The sequence below is a fragment of the Pteropus medius genome, unplaced genomic scaffold, assembly GCF_902729225.1.
Source record: "Pteropus medius unplaced genomic scaffold, Ma_sr-lr_union100, whole genome shotgun sequence".
Lineage (NCBI taxonomy): Eukaryota > Metazoa > Chordata > Mammalia > Chiroptera > Pteropodidae > Pteropus > Pteropus medius.
The window spans coordinates 351,274-372,067 of record NW_024343733.1 but is presented as its reverse complement, the minus strand read 5'-3'; the positions used below and the strand labels follow the sequence as shown (position 1 = coordinate 372,067).

The 20,794-nt window shown below is 41.4% G+C and overlaps 2 protein-coding genes, 1 non-coding gene and 1 pseudogene across 5 annotated transcripts in view; 2 read left to right on the top strand and 2 right to left on the bottom strand.

The window, feature by feature from the left end:
• The window catches only part of PTPN11 (protein tyrosine phosphatase non-receptor type 11), a 73,888-nt gene extending 69,742 nt beyond the window's left edge, over positions 1–4,146 (bottom strand). The window contains exon 1 of the mRNA XM_039868150.1: positions 3,932–4,146. Coding sequence (XP_039724084.1) covers positions 3,932–3,945 — 14 coding nt within the window. The 5' untranslated portion in view covers positions 3,946–4,146. The remainder of the gene's footprint in view (positions 1–3,931) is intronic.
• On the top strand, positions 1,072–1,190 carry LOC120606893 (5S ribosomal RNA). The gene has a single exon (XR_005654018.1). It is a non-coding gene; the product is annotated as a 5S ribosomal RNA (ribosomal RNA).
• Positions 4,147–10,391: 6,245 nt separating the features above from the next.
• On the bottom strand, positions 10,392–10,500 carry LOC120606930 (uncharacterized; annotated as a pseudogene).
• Positions 10,501–13,233: 2,733 nt separating this feature from the next.
• Positions 13,234–17,887, top strand: RPL6 (ribosomal protein L6). Of its 3 annotated transcripts, none has more exons than XM_039868179.1 (7): positions 13,234–13,329; positions 14,248–14,484; positions 14,588–14,686; positions 15,771–15,914; positions 16,426–16,474; positions 17,057–17,241; positions 17,695–17,887. In XM_039868179.1, the coding sequence occupies exons 2-7, from the start codon at positions 14,248–14,250 to the stop codon at positions 17,845–17,847; spliced, it is 867 nt and encodes a 288-aa protein (XP_039724113.1). In that variant the 5' UTR covers positions 13,234–13,329; the 3' UTR covers positions 17,848–17,887. The 3 variants fall into 3 exon arrangements, with proteins under 3 accessions (XP_039724113.1, XP_039724115.1, XP_039724114.1); XM_039868181.1 differs by having other exon boundaries at positions 13,307–13,505; XM_039868180.1 differs by lacking the exon at positions 13,234–13,329 and adding an exon at positions 13,775–13,796.
• Positions 17,888–20,794: the final 2,907 nt, after the last annotated feature.

Here is a 20,794-nt window from a genome sequence, read left to right as displayed (position 1 = left end):
CATATGCTGAAGGAAGACGGAAAATACAGCCATTTTTGTCAGCTGAACGAGGCAGAGTAGGGCAGATAAGCAATCTCAACATCTAAATTCAGCACTACTACCACTAAATTACCCAGGGAAATATCATTTAACTACTCAATGCCTTCTTCTCCCTACTTATGATCTATGATGTTGAGAGGTATCAGTACACTGAAAACATTGACATTTTAACTGCTGAATGCATACAAAATCTAGATCATAAGCACATGAATCAAAAATAATTTTGATAATTAAGCAAAACAAAACTCAGACTACTACTTGTCATTCCGGAGTCAGCTCATATGACCACCTCTTCAGAGAGACTTTTCTTAAATCCCTTATCGAAACTAACCACATTGTCCCCATTTCTATTTTATTTATTCATGTGTTTGCCTACTCTCTCTCAGCTGAAAGAATAGCAATCTTTGTCCATCTTACTGCTTTATTCTGCCTGGTTCAATAACTACTTGTTGAATGAATTAATACTGAGTTTTAAAATAATTTGAAAAAGAAGAACGAAGTTGGAAGACTAACACTCTCTGATTTCAAGACCTTTTTATTATAAAGCTACAATAATCAAGACCATGTGGTATTGGCATAAGAATAGACAAACAAATCAATGGAACAGCAGAGTCCAGAAATAGACCCACATATAAATGGACAACTGATTTTCAACAGAGGTGCAAGTTCAATAAAGATGGAATTTTTTTTTTTAACAAATCTTGCTGGAACAACTGGATATCCATAAGCTAAAAAAAGAATACGCATCGCACCTCATACCATATAAAAAAAAAATAAATAAATAACTCAAAGTGGATCAGAAACCCAAACTATAAAACTTGGAGAAAACATTTGAGACCTTGGGTTAAGCAAAGATTTCTTAGAAAGGACACCAGAAGCATTACCCATTTTTTAAAAACTGATAGACTGGACTTCACCCAAATGAAAACCTGTTCTTCAATTACAATCTTAAAAAAATGAAAAGACAAGCCACAGACTAAGAAAATATTTGTAATTCCAATAAAGGACTTGTATCTAGAATAAAGAACTCTTGTCTACGGCCATGCTACCCTGAACAAGCCCGATCCCATCTGATCTCAGAAGCTAAGCAGGGTCGGGCCTGGTTAGTACTTGGATAGGAGACCACCTAGGAAGACCAGGTGCTGTAGGCGTAAAATAAATAAATAAATAAATATAAAATAAAGAACTCTCAAATCTCAATAAGAAAACAAACAAATAAAAAAGAGGGAAAATACCTGATAAAATAAACAAGTCACTAAAGATAGATGGTAAACAGGCAAATGAAAAGATGATTAACAGGATTATTCACCAGGAAAAATACAAACTAAAACTACAATGAGATACAAGGACACATTCTCTAAAATAGCTAAAATTTAAAAACTGACCATACCCACTGTTGATGAGTATGTGGAAGAACTGTAACTCTCATATACTGCTGGTGGAGATGTAAATGGTGTAACTACTTTGAAACCAGTTTGGCAATTTCTGAAAAAGTTAAATATGCATCTACTGTATGATCCAGCCATACCACTGATAGATATTTACAGAAGGGAAATGAAAGCATATGTCCATATAAACACTTGTAGATCAATGTTCAGAGCAGCTTTTATTAGCAATAGCCAAACTCTAGAAACAACCCAAATGTCCATCAACAGGTGGATGGATAAACAACTGGCAGTATGTCCACACAATTGAGTATTACTAAGCAATAAAAAGTAGCGAACTATTTAACATATACTACAACGTAGATAAATCTCAACATAATTATGCTGAGCATAAGAAGCCAGACATAAAATTCCATTTACAGAAAAGGCTAGTAAATGCAAATTAATGTATAGGGACACAAAGCAGAATAGTGGTTGACTGTCAAGGAACGGACTGTAAAGGACACGAGGAACCATCTCAAGCAGTGATAGATATGATATGTTCCTTATCTTGACTGTAGTGATGGTTTCATAGGTGTACACATATGTCGAAACTTATCAAATTGTAAACTGAAATATATGTAATTTATTGCATGTCATTTATACCTCAGTAAAGCTAGTTTAAAATAATAAAACAGACCTACAATATGAAAAATAATAATTATTCCCAATTATACGTATTATGTTCATAATTTGACTTTTTTGGTGGCACACATTTCTTTTTTATAATAGGTGAGTCAGGGAGGGCTGGAAGAAAGGAAGAATTAGTCCATCTCAAACTGTCATCTTTACCACTTGCTGGTTGGCTATACCCACACTTTCCTGCTTCTAGGCTAACAAGCTGGACAATGTAGGGTCTATTACTACCCTGCCCTTCCCCACCCCCAACCCCCAGTCTTTTGTCTTCTAAAGAAGCAGATCCTCACTTGTCTGGAAGGGCAGACACAGGAACAAAAGTCTCAATGACTATCTGACAGATTAAAGAATAGACAACTGTTTTATTTAAAAGCTCCCTAAAGAATTACAACATTTGAGGCTATACACTGTTCTGTTGAAATGCAGTTATATATTACCCAGATGTGTATGCACTCGTCAACAGACCTGTCCAAATCACTCACTTGCTAAGTTTCCAGTTTTCTTTTTTCTCAATCTTTTCCTTCCAGGTCCATGAATGAATAATGTGCAGGTGTATTTTGAGAAGACATTCTAATATTTTGAAAAGTCTCTCATTCAAATAATGCTAACAGCTTAAACAGCTTTTCAAATGTCTGAGACAGTGCCCATAACAGGACAATCAAAGACTAAACGATGAATCTTATATGTGAATGGTATATAAAGAATGACGATATGAAAAAGCAGGACCACCACCTGAAAACAACAGGTCACACTACTGTTTAACAACAAAATTAAGGCTTAAAAATGATTAGCAATAATTATAAAATAATAATAGCAACATGGTGATTAACTGGGGCTTCTGGCTCCACCACTTATTGGTTGAGTGACCTTAGACAAGTTGCCTAACTACCGAAACTCAGTTTACTCATCTTTAGACAGGGGATAATAGTAAGGTTATAATGAAGATTAAATGTGTCAGACTTACACTAACAGCTTAACAAATGTCAGCTATTAGTATCATTACCCTGAACTTTCAAAGCATCTCATTAATTCACTAATCCGCCTTCTGACTCAGGTTCAAATGCTGTCATTTATCAGCTTGCTACTTCTGAGCCTCAGTTTCCACATCCGTGAAACGGGGATAATGAACGTTACCTGACATTTAAGGTTGTGGTAAAGGATTAAATAACTAAAGATACAGCTCCCTTCCCTCCCATCTCTCAAAGCGAAGACTGCAGAGGAAGGAAATACTTCTAATAGCTGCAGATACAGTCAGTTTTTCCATTTCTGGCACGTGAGGAATGGGGGTGGGGGGAAAGGAGATGCAAAGACGCATAGAAAGGGGTCAGGGACCCTGAGTGAAGCCCCCAAACGAGCGCGAGAGGCAGTGACCTCGAGCAGCTCCATCGCCTGGGGCCCGGCCCCGAGCAACTCCCTCCTCTTCCCTCCCGAGTCCGGGGCCCAGGAGCCTCCCCAAGTGAACGGGGTTATTTCGGAATCACCATGAGGCAATTCTCATGAGGCAATGGGTCAGGAATGCGGCGCCGAGCCGGGCCGCTGGCGTCCGCCGTTCCCGTGGCGGCTCTACCTGCCCCAGTCCTGACGGGCATGGCATCCCTTGGGCTGCGGGAGCCGGAACTCGGGGAGGCAGGAAATGAATGGGGACCCGAGGGGTGGGAGGGCGGTGGGGCCGGGCCCCCGAGCCGGGAGGGTCTGAAGTCTGGGACGGAGCCTGCCCCGAGACCCCGGACGGGAGACCGAAGCTCGGCCGGGGCGCCCCCTCCTGGGCGGGGCTGACCGAACGCGGCAGGGGCCGGGCCGAGGCCCGCGCCGGGCCCCTCGGGGCTCCTCACCTCCGCGATGTCATGTTCCTCCCGCCCTCCGGCTCCGCGACGGACCCGCTCCTTGCTCAGGCTCCGCTGGGCCCGGTCACATCGGGATGGCCCGAGGGAGGCCCGCTCGGGACCGGACACGGGGCAGAGCCAGCCGGCCGCGCGCAGACCCCCCTCCAGGCCTGGGGATCGCGGAGACTGCAGCCGCCCCCCAAGCTCGCTTCGCTCCTCCTTCTCGCCCCGCCCCTCGCCGTGGGCGCCATAGTGACGTCACCCCGCGCGACGCCCGCCGCCACTTCCTGCTTCCACTGGGCCGGGGACCGAGCGGCGGCTGGTAATGGCAGTTCGGTTCCTCGGTGGAGCCGCCGCCTCTCGCACTTTCCAAGACACCCACACGTCCCCCTTTAGATCTTGGCCGCAAGGCGTGCGCTGCGCGCTCAGTGTTGTACGCGCTCCCACGAAGCGATCGCTTCCGTTCCCACGGTGTCAATTTCCATTCGGCGCTGACTGCCAAACCGAATTTCATTCATTTCGTTCCACAAACGGGCCGCTCCACGTAACGAGTTGTATAACCTTGACCGAGTTGCTTAATTTCTCCGAGCCTCAGCTTCCTCCCTTCCTTCATTTATGTAAAATAAAGATAGTAATTGTATTTTCTACATACGATTAGTGTGAGGATTCAATATGTACAATCTTTAGGTATAGACGGCCTATTACTAAGTGCTTTGTAACTGTTAGCTATATTATCAGTATAATTAAACATCTCTTGAGCGTTTTCTATCTGCTAGGCACTGTTTTAGACTAAGGATACAACAGTGAAAAGAAAAGTCAAAAATCCCTGTGTTGTGGGAGGAGCTACAATAATCAAGATAAGTAAAATACTCCCATCTTTCCTTCTTGTCTTTTTCGAATAGCCCTTTATATTATCTTAAACAGGGTAATTCGTGAAGGCTTCACTGAAGATGGCATTTGAGTAAAGATCAGATGCAAGAGCAGTCAGTGGAAATAAGGGAATAGCATTTCAAGCACCGGGAAGAGACAAGTGCAAAGGACCTGAGGCAGGAGGTTGCCTCCCGTATTTGAAGAACAATAAAGAAGTCTGGCTGGAGGGGGAGGTGGTGGTGGTGAAGGGAGAATAGTAGGAGACAACGGTAAGAAAGAGAGGGTCCTATAGGTTTAAATGAACAGTGAAATGGAGAGCCATTGAAAGATTTTCAGCAGAGAAGGGATATAATCTATTTTTTTTTTAAGTATTACTTTGGGTGCTGTGTGAGAAATGAGATCAAGAGAGCAAAGCCAGTAACAGAGACACTATTTTACAATACTAAAATAACTGGAGATGATGGTGGTTCATACCAGAGCGAGAACGTAGAGCTTTTACCTAATGAATGCCCATGACTAAGATTAAAGGGCCACAGATCTAGTGAGTGAATCCGACCCACATCAGGTAGCTCCAAAATCCTCCCTTTTTTTCCTTCCAAAGATCCCCATCGCACCCCTAGACAAAGAACTCTCACACAGCGTGCTAACTGCTTCAGCATTTATGTGCTCCTTACAAAAATTGTCTTTAATATATGCAAATTTAATTTAGGCAATAGGCATTCAACAACAAGTTGCTCAACCTGTTTCTTTCAATTCTCTGTAAATCCTGGCCACCTTGATGACTCAAACAACACTCTAATTGATCGTAGGCCTGCAGGCTTGCCCTTTCCCATCCTTTCTCCACTTAATAGCCAGAGTAATCTAAAATACAAATCTAGTCACTCCCTACATTGAATACTTCAAGGGCTTCTCATGGCTTTTAGAATGAAATAAAGAAAAAAACAATTTTTTTTTATCACCCGGTCTGATCCTTGCTCACTTCTCAAGTTCCTCTCCTCCCCACCACTCACCTACATCTCTCTGACCCAGTCTTGCTGAATGACTTTGACTTCCCCACCAATTCAGGGCCTTTAAACAATCTGCTGCCACTCACTGGAGGGTTCTTCCTGACCTCTCTTCTCCATGAACTCTAGTTTATGCCTCACATCTCAGACTAGAAGACATCTCTGAGTTAGAAGCCTTCCGCGATTCTCTCAGTCCAGGTTATATGGTTCCCAAGACACCTCTCCTAGCTTAGAACCGGACATACTCCATTATAAGTCACACGCTCCGTTATAACTCTAAGACACAGTACCATGTGAGATTTAGGTTCTTGAGCTCCAAAGCTCAACCTGCCTGTCTGAGCGTCCATACATAAGTCACTTGACTCTGTGTCTCAGTTTTCTTCTCTGTAAAATGGAGATAAAAAAAAAATACTGCTTACTGTATAGGGTAAGTTGTAAAGAATAAAAGAGTTAATGTTTGTGAAGTACAGTAAGCTGGAGCCTATTCTGGCAACTCAAGGCACAGGGTAGGAATCAACCTTAGGAGGCTTTTTCATCACAGGGCATATCTCACACACGTGTGCACACACACATACACACACACACTCAGACTGGCACAATAGAGACACACCAATTCACCTCACATGTACATTTTTGGGATGTGGGAAGAAACCAAAGCACCTGAAAAAAAACCCACGCAGACGTGGGAAGAATGTGCGAACTCCACACAGACAGGGGCCTTGACCAGGAATGGATTTTATTTTCTCATCAATGTTAGGGAACGATGATGAAAAAATGACATCATTCACGGACCTGCTGTACTCGGAACAGTGCCTGGCAAAGTAAGCACTTGCTAAATGCTGTTTATCGTATGTCTCTTCCAAAGTAAATTGTAAGTCCTTTAGGCGCAGACCGTTGCTTCCCCAGTCTTGTCTATGTTCTGTACACTCTGCTGCAAGAAGAATCTTTCTAGAAGACAAATCTAATCATTTCATTCTCTTGTTCTGTGAGAGAGGTTCAAAGCCTTCAGCACTAAATTAAAATCCGTCTGTTAGCACATCAGGCCTTTGTAGATATGGACTCTGTCTGTTCTGTTTCATTTTTCCCCACTCCCTCCCACAATCTGGAAGTTTTCAAAGGCTTCTTGCCGTTTCTTGTATCCCTTGCAAAAGTTAGTTCCTTCTTTCTGGAATACCCTTCAAACCCTTCTCCATCTGGAAAACTAAATGTCAAGCAAGGTTCAGCTCCAACTTAATCATCTCCTTCGTAAAACATTCTCTGCATATACCCTTTGACCACTTCCTGGAAATAAAATAGAGCCCGCCCCCCCCCATGTTTTGGGTCTGTCTGTTCATGCTTCTCTTGGCCCCTAACACAGTTCAAGGTCATTGTTGATTGACTCTTTTGTCTCCCTAGATTATGAGCTTCTCTTAAAACAAAGTCATTATCTTCTTCATATATATATATATGCCAGAGCCTAGCACAGTAGTGCCTGGCATATAACAACCTTAAGAAATATTCATTTAGAGAGATTTTATTTTAATTTCTTTCTCAGTTACAAAAGCAATAATCCAAAAAAAGAAAAAAAATAATGTCCCCTACTCCTCAGTGTCTACATCCTCCCTATCCCAACCCAATAAAGCTAAACGGTTTGGTCTCTATACTTCCACACTTTCTTCTATACCTATACAAACACACACACATCCCCTACACACACTCACTCACTTACATAACCAATATAGGAACTTTTTCAATTTTTTCAGTGGATTCATAATATGTGTATATATTTAAGAGCTTGTTATATGTATATATGTGTGTATGTATGTATGTGTATGTACATATATACAAACATATAGATAGATATAAATATATATCTTGTGATTTAATGTTTTCTCCTAATGTATAATGGACATCCCTCTAGATCAGCACTGATCGTCCAATACAAATATAATGTGAGCCATACATGTACTTTTTTTTTTTTAGGTTTAAGAAGTAATTTATTCTATTATCAGGAAAGGAAGTCTTTGCATGTCTGAACAGCCGGGTTTGCTATAGACTTGTGGTGCTGTGTTTCCCATTCTTCTAGTCTTGGAATACAAGCTTTCACCAAAGTCACCCTGCAGTCATTTGGAGAGCAATCTGACAATACTTAACTAAATGAATTCTACGCACCCCCAGTGACCTAGTAATTCGCCTTCTACATGTATATTTTATTATTTTTTTATTTTTTGTCCTTTTTATTTTTTTAAGTTTATTCATTTTATTTAGTTTCAAGTATACAGTATATCGTTAGACATCTATATAGTTTACAAAATGATACCCCCAAGTGCTCCCTCCCTCCCTTGACCCTCCACCTAGCCAACGTATTCATGTTAATTGCATTCCCTATGCCGTGCTCCCCATCCTGGTGACCATCCATCAACTACTAATTTGTACTTCTTTAACCCTTCACCCCGTTCTCTCAGCCCCCAAACCCCCTCCCCTCTGTCCATCACCAAATTGTCCACTATATTTGTGAGTCTGTTTTTGATTAGTTTCTTCTTTTTATTCCTTAGATTCTGCATATACGTGAAATCACATCGTGTTTATCTTTCTCTGTCTGACTTAAATACTTTCTAGGTCCATCAAAGCAATATCTTTTTCCATCCCCTTCCTTTTAGTCTGTGTGTGTCTTTTAATCTGAAGTGAGTTTCTTATAGGCAACATGTAGGGGGTCTTGCTTTCCTTTCCATTCATCCACTCTTAGTTGGAGCATTTAATTCTTTTCCATTAGAGGTTTTTATTGATAGGAATGTGGTTGTTACCATCCTTTATTCCTGTTTTTGATACATTTTTTTTTTTTTAAAGAAGTCCCTCCAACATTTCCTGTAATACTGGCTTGGTGGTGATAAATTCCTTTAGCTTATTTTTGTCTGGGAAGATCTTTATCTGTCCTTCAACTCTAAATGGTAGCTTTGATGGATAAATTATTCTCAGTTGTAGATCCTGGGTCTTCATCCTGTCGAATATTTTGTGCCTAACCCTTCTGTCCTGCATAGTTTCTTTTGAGAAATCTGCTGCCAGTCTTATGGGTGTTCTCTTATAAGTAACTATCTGTTTTTCTCTTGCTGCTTTTAATATTGTTTCTTTGTATTTAAACTTTGGCATTTTAATTATAATGTGTCTTGGTGTGGGCCTCTTTGGATCCCTGATTTTTGGAATTCTCTGAGCTTCCTGGGGTTTTATGTCTATTTCATTCAGCAGGTTAGCGAAGTTTACCATCATTATCTCTTCAAACAGCTGTTCAACATCTTGATTTTCTTCAGTTACGCCGATCAAATGGATATTTGGACCCTTAATAGTGTCCCATATGCTCCTTAAATTATTTTTATAGTCTTGGCATCTTTTTTCTTGCCATTCTGATTGACTGTCCTTGGCTTTCTTGTCCTTGTGATAGGACATTTGATCCTTTCCTTTATTCACTCTGTTTATTCCTTTATTTATTCCAGTTAATATACTTCTCATCTCAGATAATGTGTTCTTCATTTCTGACTGGTTCCCTTTTAAAATTTCCATTTCCATTTTTATGTTTTTTTATCTCTTTGTTGAAGTTCTCACTGAATTTAACCAACAGTTCATTGAGCATCTTTACAACTAGTGTTCTGAACTCTGCATCTGTTAGATTACTTGACTCCATTATATCTGTATCTCTGTTCTGGTCTCTCATATGGTTTCTGCTTCTTTGTCTTCCCATTTTGGCTGCCTTTCCATGTCTGTTTCTACATACTAAGCAAAGCTCCTAAGTCTCCCAGTCTTATTAGTGTGTATTTGTAAAGTAGATGTCCAATGGCACAGTCCTGAGAGGGGTTCAGCTGCAGGCCAAACTTAGCCCAAGCCTCTACCCCTCCAGCTATGCTGTGCTCATACCTGTCTCAAAAGGCCACACCAGAAACCGAGGCCAGCTGCCTCCACCAGTGTGAGTCTCAGCAAGGAGCACCTGACTCGCTGAGGGTGTACCTGGACGTGGCTTGGGTGGGGCCGCGAGTTGGGGGAGGTGCAGTTTCAAGGAATCCTCTGGGCGGAGCAACCTCTGTTAATCCAGTTTGATGACACCACGGCTATGGCACACTGGCAAGTAGGAGGGCTCAACAGGGAACAGTGGATATCACCGGCACTTCTGTACAGCGCGAGTCTCGCCTTGGCCCTCAGTCCGACAATGTGTCCCTGTAAGACCCTGATGCCCCCTGCGTGCTCAGAGCAAGCAGATCCGTCACCACAAAAATCTGCTCGTGGATGCGGCCCCTTTAAGAGGCATCTGCCGCTGCGGCAGCCTCCATCTCACTCAGCCGCTCAGACCAAGCCCCACATCCTCGTCCTTCCTATCTTCTGCCGTTGCAGGGTGCTTTCTTGGATTTCTCCCTAGTTATATGGCTTGTTCATCTAGGTCCCAAGGGATTTTTTCCTTGTCATTCGTTCCTTGTTTCTGTTACAATTTTGATTTGGTCGCCAGAGGGATGAACAGAGCCTCTATCATCTACGCCATTTTAGTTTCACTTTTTTTTTTTTTAGGTGAGGCAACCCTTGGTTGACCTCACAGATTGCAAGGACCTTGTCAGCTTACCATCTCCTATTTTTTACGCCTACAGCACCTGGTCTTCCTAGGTGGTCTCCCATCCAAGTACTAACCAGGCCCGACCCTGCTTAACTTCCGAGATCAGGCTTGTTCAGGGTGGCATGGCCATAGATTGATCCCTCTACTTTTAAATTTTCTAGTATTCACATTTTAAAAAGTAGAAAGACACTGGCGAAATTCATTTGAATATGTTATTTAATACAATATATTTATCCAATTATTTAATCAAAATATTATTATTCAACATATAACCAATAAGTGTAAACAATTATTGAGATAATTTACATTATTTTTAATAGTTTTTTGTTATATACAGGGGTTCTTTTTTATTATTATTGTGCCTTCAAAGTCCAGTGTCAGTGTAAACTGGCTACATTTCCAGTGCTCACTAGCCCCATTTGGCTAATAGCTACTGTGCTAGACAGCACCCTTAGACATAAGTTATTTTTTTCATAGCTGCATAATATTCCATAGTATCTATGTACATTGTTTAGTCAATTACTGTGTTGATAGACATTCAAATTATTTCAAGGGCTTTGTTTGTTGTTGTTGTTGTTTTGCATTAAAAATAGTGCCTCCATGAACTTCTTCATGAGAAAATTCTTGAATGAGTGAATCATTATGTTGACATTATGTTAACATTAACATTTAAGAAAGTATTATCAATATTGTCAATATCATCCCCATTTTATAAATAAGAGAACATGTACAGAGGCTTATCATAACATCAGACAGCAAGTGACCTCCAGGTTACAAGAACAGTACCCTTTCTGAAGCACAACTACCTACCAGTTTTCTGTCTTTCTGTGGCGCAAAGAGGCATGATTTAATGTAAGTGTATGTGTGACCTTGGATAAGTCATTTATTGTAATTAAGCCTCACTTTTCATCTTTAATTCCTATTTCACAGGGACATTGCACTGATACTTAAAATGATTTAGTGCCCACAAAAATGTCTGCTTTATAACTAATAAAGGACTGCACAAATTTAAGAGCATTTTATAGATGGCACAACCAGGTGCTTAATGTTTATTTTATAATAGAGTATATTTATATTTTGCCCAATTAATGAACAGTAAGTTTTGTAATACCACAACATAACACAAGAGGGAGCTCATTTATATTTTTATTTCAATGGCGTGTCACTTAACAAATACTTGGGGGCATTTACTAGGTGAAAGCCTCTGAGAGTGCCAGAATTTTTGAGGGGTCCAAGTAAGCCACTCTGCATTTCATTCATTCTTATGCATTTTCTGAAGCAGCATTTTCTAAGAGATGCTTTACTCAGCTAACCTAACAAAGCTGCTGACATTCCTGTTGTCGAAAAAGAGCAGTGCCCAAGCTTTTCCTTGAGAATATTACGTGTCTGGACAGCAAATAATCCTAAACTGACATCGAATGCCGCCTTTTAAGATCACACTCATACTTAATATGTATGGAAGGCAGACAGGATTAGAAGCTGCATGTTTCAACAAGCATGGAAACTCTGGATTCACTGTAGTCTGAAGGGCTTCACCGAAATTCCTGAGGCCTTTGGAGGCATCTAATCTCTGTATCTGTATCCTCAGTCGACCAGAACTCAAAAGGGTCTGGCTATATGATTTCCAGGGACACAGCCACAAAGCAGGTGGTTGGATTTGAAGAAAATCAAAGCGAAAAGTTCCAGGCACCACAAGTACAGGGAAGGGAATGGAAAATTCAAGGTGTCACAAAGTGTACATGTTTCTTTAGAGACTTTGATGTAGTAAATATCTGTAAGATATATTGTGTTGTTTATTTTGTAACAGATAATTATTCTTACTTTTAATTCTGATATGAGCAAAGAACTCTCTTATTTAGCTTCATTAGTCATCTCTTTAATCTTTAGAGACTGATGGTTAAGAGCTCACTCTTTGAAATCAGATCCATGTTATGAACACATTACTTAACTTCTTCGAGCCTCAGATTCCTCACAGTAGTATCCTCATAGGTTGTTGAGAGGATTAAATGAGGTAAAGCAAAGCACACAGCACAGTTCTAGGTGCATAGAATACAATATTCCTCTTATTGTCTCTGGTGCATAAACTTTAGCAGAATACTTGGCAAATGGTAGGATCTCATCAACAACTATGATGTTGATAATGATGGTGGTGGTGGTGTTGACAAGAACTAGTATTTATCTAGCACTTACCATGATCAAATACTATTCTTAGTGATTTTCTTTATATTAACTTATTTAAACTTCCCTAACTGGCCAAGAATGCTTGGAGAAGTGACGAACAACCATGCTATTATATGCCTCTATGCCTCTTGCATTTATTGTTCCAAATACCACGTTCATCTGCCAGATTTGTATTTATTCTGCCAAATCCTTCACAAAATCCACAGCGAAACAATTCTTAATCTTCCAGAGAAAATAATATTATTCATTCTTCTGTTTGTTTTTCCCTCGAATGTATGTGCTTTGAGAGCAGAAATATATTTTACTCATTTTAAATTCTAGCTTTTCTGAGCCTCCACCATCGAGCATAGTCTATAGTCTGATTAGGGGATCTAGGCATTAAGCCATCTGTGGAGAAAATGTCCGTGGAAGGTTCCCAGCTAGCCTTTCGTAGGAAAGATTTAAATTTACTTGGGGATTAGATCCTTCATCGATCTGTCTCTTATATCGAAAATGGTAGTGCTTTCTAATGTCCTTCGTAAGCAAAATAAAAGTTTGTAACTTTATGTCGGCTCCCAAAAGTACTTTGAGAATTTTGTTGATCAATAAACTGAAACATTTCAGACAAAATGTTCTTCGCTTTCGCCTCTTATTAGAAAAAATAGCTCTCCGCAGTAGGAGGAAAAAACTACACTTCCCGTGATGCTCCAGATCCGGAAGGAAGTGAGACTCAAGTGAGACTCTTCCTGTGATTGCTTATAGACCGGAAGTCGGGACCTTAGTTCTCTTTCCCATCTTGCACGGTAAGAATGGCGGCCCTTCTCTGCAAGATTCTATTTCAGGACCCCAATCCTTCACCATCCGAACCAGGAGGGTATCAAGTCGACACCTGCAAGGGCTAGACATGCTCGGGGCCTACTGAGAGGCCACCCAAGCCCTTCATTTCTCTCGGTTGGGTTTGCGGTGGGGCACGAAAAGGGTGAGGTGGAATGCCGTAGAGGCTATGGGGCTCCGGCTGCTCTCCCATCCTCCTGGGCTGGGGGGAAAAGGCTCCTCCGGGATCCGTAGCAGGCTAGTGGAGCCGCAGAGTCCAGGGCGACGGTGCGCGCTCCGGAATCCCGAGCCCGGCTTCCAGAAGGCGCCGCTAAGTTTGTCTCAGCCACGTTGGGATTTCGGGTTGAGGCCAAGTGCTACTTTCCCATCTCTTGTCTACGACCGGAAGTCGCCTCTTGGGCTTTTTCCGTCTGACCTGAGTTCGGGCTAATTGTGTGTATGTCCTCGCCTCATAAGCTGAATTTCTTGAATGAGAAGGTAATGTGAAAAGAGCAAAAACCCAGGAAGCAGCAAGCGGTTTCAAATTCCAGTCTCACTGCTTCCAAGCTGTGGAGCTTTGTTAGGGTCTTGTCTAAGATTTCTAAGTCGCAGTACAAGAATAATGAGATAGGGACTTTTGACTACTAAATATTTAGCACACACCTAAAAAATGTAAGATACTTTCAAATCCTCAAAAAGTTTAATGGGGAGACAACGCCAAAATTAACCATTGTAAGTAAGGGTGGGTGCACATGTTGGAGGACAGCCTACATATGTTCTAGAGAGAGGGGTGAACGGATGTTCGAGCTACTTGGCGAGGGAGGGTGAGGGCTTGTCTGAAAAGCCCAACGTTGTACGGATATTGTCTTGGGTAATGGATGAATTTTTTTTTCTAAATCTGTTGGTAGATGGCGGGTGAAAAAGCTGAGAAGCCAGACACTAAGGAGAAGAAGCCTGAAGCCAAGAAGGCTGATGCTGGTGGCAAGGTTAAGAAGGGTAACCCCAAGGCCAAAACGCCTAAGAAAGGGAAACCCCACTGCAGCCGGAACCCTGTCCTGGTCAGAGGAATTGGCAGGTATTCCCGATCGGCCATGTATTCCAGAAAGGCCATGTACAAGAGGAAGTATTCAGCAGCTAAATCCAGGGTAAGGAATGAGGGCAACCACTGACCATTATGTCTTAACCATACTCGTTTTTTTTGTTTTTTTTTTTTGTCTGCTTCTGACTTTTACATCTGTGTCCTGATAGGTCGAAAAGAAAAAGAAGGAGAAGGTTCTTGCTACTGTCACAAAACCAGTTGGTGGCGACAAGAACGGTGGCACCCGGGTGGTTAAACTTCGCAAAATGGTAAGCTTTGGAGGAGACCGTAAATGAGGTGTTGAGATGAAGCTTGACTGTTGTGTGAGGATTTTTTTGTGTGCTCACGTTTTAGAAGTTTATCAGAACTAATGGAGGATAATGGGTTCTGGGTTTGTAACTTGGCTTTATCATTTACTGTTTGATTTTAAATAGTTATTTGCTTTTGTTTCTTCGCTTGTAAGATGAGAGTAAAGGTTTGCTGTACGCGGTGGTTGTGAAAGTTAAATGATGCATAGAGCCTAGGATAGTGGCCAGCCTTAAGGTTTGCTTTGTAATTTCTATTATAGAAATGTCCCCTGATCTATTAAACCCGTCACAGTTGAAGATTATTGCACCAAAGGGAAAATGGCACTTTGATTCCTTGTCACGGGTGGTGTGAGCTGGTTTTTCAATGGTGTTAATATTTGGAGTAAAAGTAAGACTGCCCACTAAAATGATACAGCATAGTTAGAAATAAATTATTGTGAGTTACTTGTCATATCCTTAATAGTCTTTATGTGGGGTCTTATTTTCATAATAAATGAACTGGCAGTCCTGATCTAAAATGGTTTTGTGCAGTTTGTTTTCCTTTGTGGATAAAAAGAGGAATCACGTTAATGTGAAGGCTGTGACCACTTCATTTCAATTGGAAAATAAGCCATGCCTTCTTTATAACGTGCAAGGTTTGTGTCAGACATGTTTTTTGGAGAAGTGTAGTTTACATTAAAGGTTGGGGACCCCATAAAAGCTTGAGAGTCTGTTATACAACAGTGTATAATGATAGCTTGCCATGTAATCTCTAAAGTTTGATTTAATACAGAATTTACAGAGGTAACTTGCTTGATGCTTTCTGTCTACTTGAACACACAGCTCCTTCAAATTAATTGGATTCCATCCTATGTTTTGCAAGTAAAGGATAAGGAACAGTGTTGCCCTTTTCTAAATTAAAAATCTACTTAGAAATGAAAATGCAATAGTGTTAATAAAGTGTTTCAACTAAGTAAAAAGGCTGTAGCAAACGTTTCACTGACAGTCAGCTTTCTTAATCTGGTTAGCTTATTTAATATAAATTGGGCCTGTGGACTCTCTCCAGCCTAGATATTATCCTACTGAAGATGTGCCTCGAAAGCTGTTGAGCCATGGCAAGAAACCCTTCAGTCAGCATTCAAGAAAACTTCGGGCTAGCATCACCCCGGGGACCATTCTGATCATCCTCACTGGGCGTCACAGAGGCAAGGTGAGCAGAGCACCTCAGCTCATGGAGCTTCTCAGGTGCTTGATCAGAGCATATGTGCATTCTGGGTAGGATTTCTTTCTTTACCAGTGGTAACAACTCTAGTCACTAGCATAACATGTTTGGCCCATAATATACAGTAATTTATTACCATTCCCTGCTGTTGGTAACGTTACTTGTCGCAGATGACTCAGAGATCCCTATACCCAGAATTGTTTATGTATTTGAGTTACTTTTCTTGGCGTGGGTTTGGTGATGGAATTACTGAGTTAAAGGATTTTTTCGTTGTTAAAAGTAATGGCTGCTCATTAAAAACAAGGAAAAACAAATACACAAAAGTACCGTTCCCATCCTAGTGTCACCCCTATTCGTAGTTTGCTATAGATGCTTCCAGAACTGCTGTGCATATACATGTGTAAAGGTTTTCTTTACCAACTTAGGAACCTGTGATGTGAATAATTGAGAAGTCAGTTTCTGATTGTACAAACGTGTAGCATTTCTGTTCAATTTACAGAGGGTGGTTTTCCTGAAGCAGCTGAGCAGTGGCTTGCTACTTGTGACCGGTAAGAAAATCCTTGGATTCTGCATCCTCTGAAACGTGTCTTCTTAAATGCTGCAGTATACCCTTCCTCCCACCTACATGGAAGTCTTAGTGCCATAAGATTCCATGTCCCATTTCACTGCCTTATGTACTTATGAGTTCTAATGAAGCAGGTATTTAAATTTTATGTGGCAACATATCACCAAGTGACTATCACCTAAAATGCGGAATGGTTAGCTTCTAGCCCCAAGGAATGTGTCCTGCGTAAGACTTGTTATTGGTTTGCCAGTGGGCACGAGAATGGAGTTCCTCACCAGGTGAAGTGTGACCTGTTTGCTTGTTGGGAACAGTGCTCAGTGTCAGTTTGTCATCAGGGACCTGTGATTTTTCACCAACCTGTATGGATGACTTAGGATTTGGCGGGGAAAAGACCTTGGATAAACAGATCTTACAAAAGTCTTGGTGCTGGCAGTAAAAGGCAGTTTGGAATTTCTTTAGATCCAGAGAAAAATTAGAAATTCAACTCATCAGATTTCTCCAGATGTAAAGTCAGTTCTTAAATCTTTGCTTCCCCTTTCCCTCATTATTGACTTTTCCCCCTTAGGACCTCTGTCCCTCAATCGAGTCCCTCTGCGTAGAACACACCAGAAATTTGTCATTGCCACCTCCACCAAAATTGACATCAGTGGTGTGAAAATCCCCAAACATCTCACTGACGCTTACTTCAAGAAGAAGAAGCTGCGCAAGCCCAGACACCAGGAGGGTGAGATCTTCGACACAGAGAAAGAGGTGAGCTTCGTCTTTGCCCCTGGGAGTTCTGCCTCCCCAATTCGAGAATGAAAGTAAACAAGGGTAAGAATTGCTAAACAACAATAAGTTTTAAATAATGAGGAATATCTGAGGGATAATATTGTTGCAGATTTAGCTAAAAACAGTAGTTCCTCATGGCATGTGGGAGCTCAAGCCAGGATCCTGAGGTTTGGGTGGGACTGAATAATTGCTACTGTTCTCAGGAATTCGCCCCCACTTATCCTTCATGTGCATTAAAGTAGACAAAAGGATAAGCTGCTACTTACATTGTATCAAAAACAGGTTATGTTTCACAGCCCTCTAAGAAAGAAGGGGTTATCAAAATTGCCTAAATATTCTCGAGATTGAGTACTTGTGAGATAAAAGTTCTTCATTTAACCAAGGAGTTTGCTTACTTGTGCCCTACTTTTAAATGGTTTTCTCTTTCTTTAGAAATACGAGATTACAGAGCAGCGCAAGATTGATCAGAAAGCTGTGGACTCGCAGATTCTGCCAAAAATCAAAGCCGTCCCTCAGCTCCAGGGCTACCTCCGCTCTGTGTTTGCTCTCACAAATGGTGTTTATCCTCACAAACTGGTTTTCTGAGTTTATGATGAAGAACCTCATTAAATGCCTGCTATGTTTCCTTTGTGTCTTTTTTTTTCTTTTCCTTTTAATTCTGCCTGGCCATGTGGTTTGACTTGGCCAGTTTGACGGGGTGTCAGCCTCTGCTAAAGCCGGGTTGTAACAGCTGCTGCGGATTCTCCCCAGCCTTGGGTCAGCATTCTTAGCTTCCTTAGTGTCTGGCTTCTCTGCTTTTTCGCCTCGCACCTACCGATGTAAAATAGCATTTTCCCAGTCATCGCAGAGCAAGTTAGTACTGAACCATTTGTGGAAAAGAAACGTGGGCTCTTCAAGCCACAGACGTCCTCCCTTGCAATGATTTAACATTCATTTCTCCCCCATCTGTGTAATTCTCAGCCCCTTCCCCATAATTATTGGTGTGTTTTGAACACAAAGCAAATAAGTATATTTACCCTCCCTTTTTAACCAAAAACCTAGGATACTGTACATACTATTGGATAACCGTGTATTTTGATCGTTCCTTAAAAAATGTTCATCTTTACTGCTGCATAGTGCAGTGGTTCCCCCTTATCCATGGAACGTGATCCAAGACCCTTCGGATGCCTGAAACCGTGGATAGTACTGAATCCTGTATTTACTGTTTTTTTCCTATATATGCATACCTGATAAAGTTTGACTCATAAATTAGGCACAGTAAGAAATCAACTACTGAGACGATTGCACTAATAAAAGTTTTGTGAATGTGGCCTCAAAATACCTTGTTCACTCTTACGACGTAAGTGCCTACGTGCTAAGATGAAGTGGCATTGTGACAGTGTTAGGATATTGAGCTGACGATAAGGTCAGGAGGGCCGTTTGCCTTGGGTGATCCTGGATCACTGAGCCATAACTCATTTGTCAGGGTCCTTTATAGATGGTTTTTTTGAGTAACCAGCTGGCTAGCACATACAGCATGGATATGCTGGACAAGGTACAGTACATCCTTCTCCACGTAGGATGGAGAAGGACTGAAGTTTGATCACACTAAAGATGGCTCATGATTTAAAACCTAGTTTATTTCTGGAATTTTTCATTTACTGTTTTAAGGTCTTGGTTGCTGAGGTAACAAAACTAGATAAAGGATACAATACAGTATTTTATGGATATTTGGGTTTCCATCATTTGTAATTATATACTGTACATTGTTGTAGACATCAAAAATGCATAGAGGTAAACATTTTTTGCTGAGAAAGGGTTAATGCGTTTTAATTTTGAAAGACGATGCCAAACTGTTCTATAGAGGTGGTACCATTTTATACTCTGCAAGAATGCCTGATCCCCGACAGGCTCCCTAAACAATGGGTTGTCAGACGTGGGCTTTCGGCAGTAGAGAAGTGAGAAATGACTGATGAGTCCTTTTTTCAAGGTGGTTTTATTAATACCTAATTCACATTTGGTGTAATTCATGACTGCAGTTCTGTGACATCTATGCAGTTGGTAAGTACCACCTCCACCTGCGTGCTCTTTTTTTCAAATATATTTTTTACCCATTGCCCCACTTCACTTCCCCTTTGACGACCATCAGCTTGTTCTCCAAATCTGGGTCTTCACAGTTTGGGTTTGTTTTGTTTTGTTTTTTAATTCTACTAGTGAAATTAGGTTTTCGCATGCCCTCTTAAAGTCAACTTCCACTCCAGGCAGCCATTGATAGAATCTTTCTTTTCCTGTAGTTTTGCCTTTTCCAGAATGTCATACAACATGCTAAGTCTTAGCATGATGATAATACCTTTGAGATTTGTTCATGTTTGTGGTTCAGTAGGTCTTTTTATCATCCATCAGTATTTTGCAGTATCAGTGTGTCACTATGCTAAAGTATAACCATTGAAAGACATTTGGGTTGTTTACAATGATCGGAGATTATGAATAAAGCCACTAAACATTTGCATACAGGTTTTTGTGTGGATATGTTTTCATTTCTCTTGGGTGGGTATAAACTCATCATCATGCTGTACATTTCATCCCCATGTTTTGTCTTTTAAAGTCTAACGACTCCAATAAGTATTTGGTAATAGCTCTGGTGCATTTTTGAAACAAATCCAAACATCACTTCCAACTATGACCCTTTAGTGGCTCCTTGTTACTTAGTTTCCCTTCCAAAATTATGGCCACAAGGTCCTCTGATTGCCCTATTTCCCCAGCCTACTGTTTTCCACTCTGCCCCTCGCCAGGCTGTTTCTTTTAATTGGGCTGTTTTTTCCTGCTGTAGAGCTTTCGCATGTGCTGTATGCTCTATGGGACTGCGCTTCCCACCTATGCACTCACCTTCCCTCCACACCATGTGACTGGCCCCTACTGTGTTCACTAAAGAGTAATAGTTGGACTTCTCAGGTAGCATATCCAGGGGCAAGAAAACTGCTCAGGCCAGTGCAAGCCACTGGTCCACGGACAGATGTATTTATCATGATACAGAAAGACGAGTTTCTGGTTAATCAGAGCTGGAGCTACCTTCAGCCTATCCCCCAGTGTCAGTCTCTGGCACTCAGAGCCCTGGGTACAGATCTCAGCTCTGCCTCTACCTGCCTGTGAGACCATCGCTATTTTTGTGCCTTTATGTCCCCATATGCTGTAAAAGGGGATAACAATAGTGCCTACCCTCTTGGGCCGTGGTGAGTGTGAAATGCTGAGAGCATCGCTGGCACATACAAGCTATTATTATTCTGGTCTCTAATCCACCCTTTTCTCTCTCACCAGTTGGATTTGCACATGCAAACAGCCCAGGAACTTCCTCTCTGCTACTACCAGCTAGCTTCACTCAGCCCTTTGGATCAGCACTATTGACGTTTGGGGCTGGATAAATTTTTGTTGGGGCTGTTCTCTGCACTACAGGATATTTAGCAGCATCCTTGGCCTCTACTTACTAGGTGCCAGTAGCACCCAACCCCCAGTCATGATGATAAAAATCTCCAGACATTGCCAAATGTCCCCTTGT

Coding starts and splice junctions, on each gene's coding strand:
- RPL6 (XM_039868179.1), top strand. CDS start 14,248: ATGGCGGGTGAAAAAGCTGAGAAGCCAGACACTAAGGAGAAGAAGCCT. Junction 14,687..15,770: donor TGGTTAAACTTCGCAAAATG/GTAAGCTTTGGA, acceptor GACTCTCTCCAG/CCTAGATATTATCCTACTGA. Junction 17,242..17,694: donor TCTTCGACACAGAGAAAGAG/GTGAGCTTCGTC, acceptor CTCTTTCTTTAG/AAATACGAGATTACAGAGCA.